Raw genomic sequence first — 1,307 nt, forward strand, 5'->3', positions numbered from 1 at the left:
TATATATTTGTGTACGTAGATGTGTACGAGTAAGTGCTAGATCACAAGTTAAAAACAATCACACCCTGATATTAATTATTGATTATTACACGAAGCAGAAACCTGCACTTGTCACTAACACAGGCACTGTGCCAACGCACTCACTCTAAAAGCAAATAGACCCAGAGCACCTCATATACAAAATGCGTAGTATCGTGGTAAAATCAGACGCTCGTAAAAATAATGAACTTAAAAAGAAATAGATATTTTTTCTGCCCATTGGACAATTTTTTATCAAACTTTAAAAAAATGGCCAACACTTTTTATGTCCTTTTAAAAACACATTTCTGAGTGTATTTAACTGGGAAACCTTGATTAAAGGCACAAATAATGTAAATTTGCAGTTTTCAGGGACTCTCAAGTTTTGGTAGTCACCAAACTTTGGCGGCCAATTTTTCTGTAATCTTATCTTTGACACCAGGCGACCCTTATATCGTCCACTGCACATATCTTGACTTCTATTCATGATAGAAGGGTATTTTTTGTCACCGAAAGCAAGACACTTATTAATGAACAAGCTTTTAGTTAACACCAATAACGCAATAGGCCCAAAATTTGACGAGCGTCTGATTCCACCGCGTCGTGCCTCCGATACAGACTGTTTTTAATGTCATTTATGTGCGCTCGTAATTTCCCAATGTACATGAAGGCCTACTGATAGACTGCTAGATGTAAACGGAAATATTTACCCCTGGGAGGGGGGGGGGTAACAGGAAGCGAAATAGATAGATAGATAGATAGATAGATAGATAGATAGACAGATAGATAGATAGGTAGATAGCAGATAGACAGATAGATAGATAGATTGCTCAGTAAGTGGGTAGGTAGGTAGGTAGGTAGATAGGTAGGTACTAGTAGTTAAGTTCAGAAATCACAACTTTTCCGTATATTTGAAATTATGCAAGTCAATGTTTGTGCGTTTTTGCTTGTTTGTGTCTGTTGATTACTGACCTTTCCAGAAGTCTTGATTCCTTTCATGAGGCACCCAAAGATGAGAAGCCAAGCAAGGAACAGGGTGAGGATCAGCTTCAGACTAATATCTCCAAGGTCCCCAATGTCCTCGGAATTCTGTTGTCTCAATACGTAGAATCTGAGAAAAGAGACAGTACGCGTATTTTCTTCACAGACTGCTGTGGCTATAAGGTTGGGATAAATATTTTTACTGAAGCCTATGGGGTATAGTTGCTTTTAGTCATCTGCATTTCAAGTCATAGGCTCATGTAGACGCATAAGGCGCTCGCGCGCGTGTTCGCGCGCACACACACACC

The 1,307-nt window shown here is 39.3% G+C and overlaps 1 protein-coding gene across 1 annotated transcript in view; it reads right to left on the reverse strand.

The window, feature by feature from the left end:
- The window catches only part of LOC101847923 (sodium- and chloride-dependent glycine transporter 1), a gene marked incomplete at its 5' end in the record, with an annotated part of 16,529 nt that overhangs the window by 8,636 nt on the left and 6,586 nt on the right, over window positions 1-1,307 (reverse strand). The window contains 1 exon segment of the mRNA XM_013090202.1: window positions 991-1,129. Coding sequence (XP_012945656.1) covers window positions 991-1,129 — 139 coding nt within the window.

Source organism: Aplysia californica, unplaced genomic scaffold (assembly GCF_000002075.1).
Source record: "Aplysia californica isolate F4 #8 unplaced genomic scaffold, AplCal3.0 scaffold01176, whole genome shotgun sequence".
Lineage (NCBI taxonomy): Eukaryota > Metazoa > Mollusca > Gastropoda > Aplysiida > Aplysiidae > Aplysia > Aplysia californica.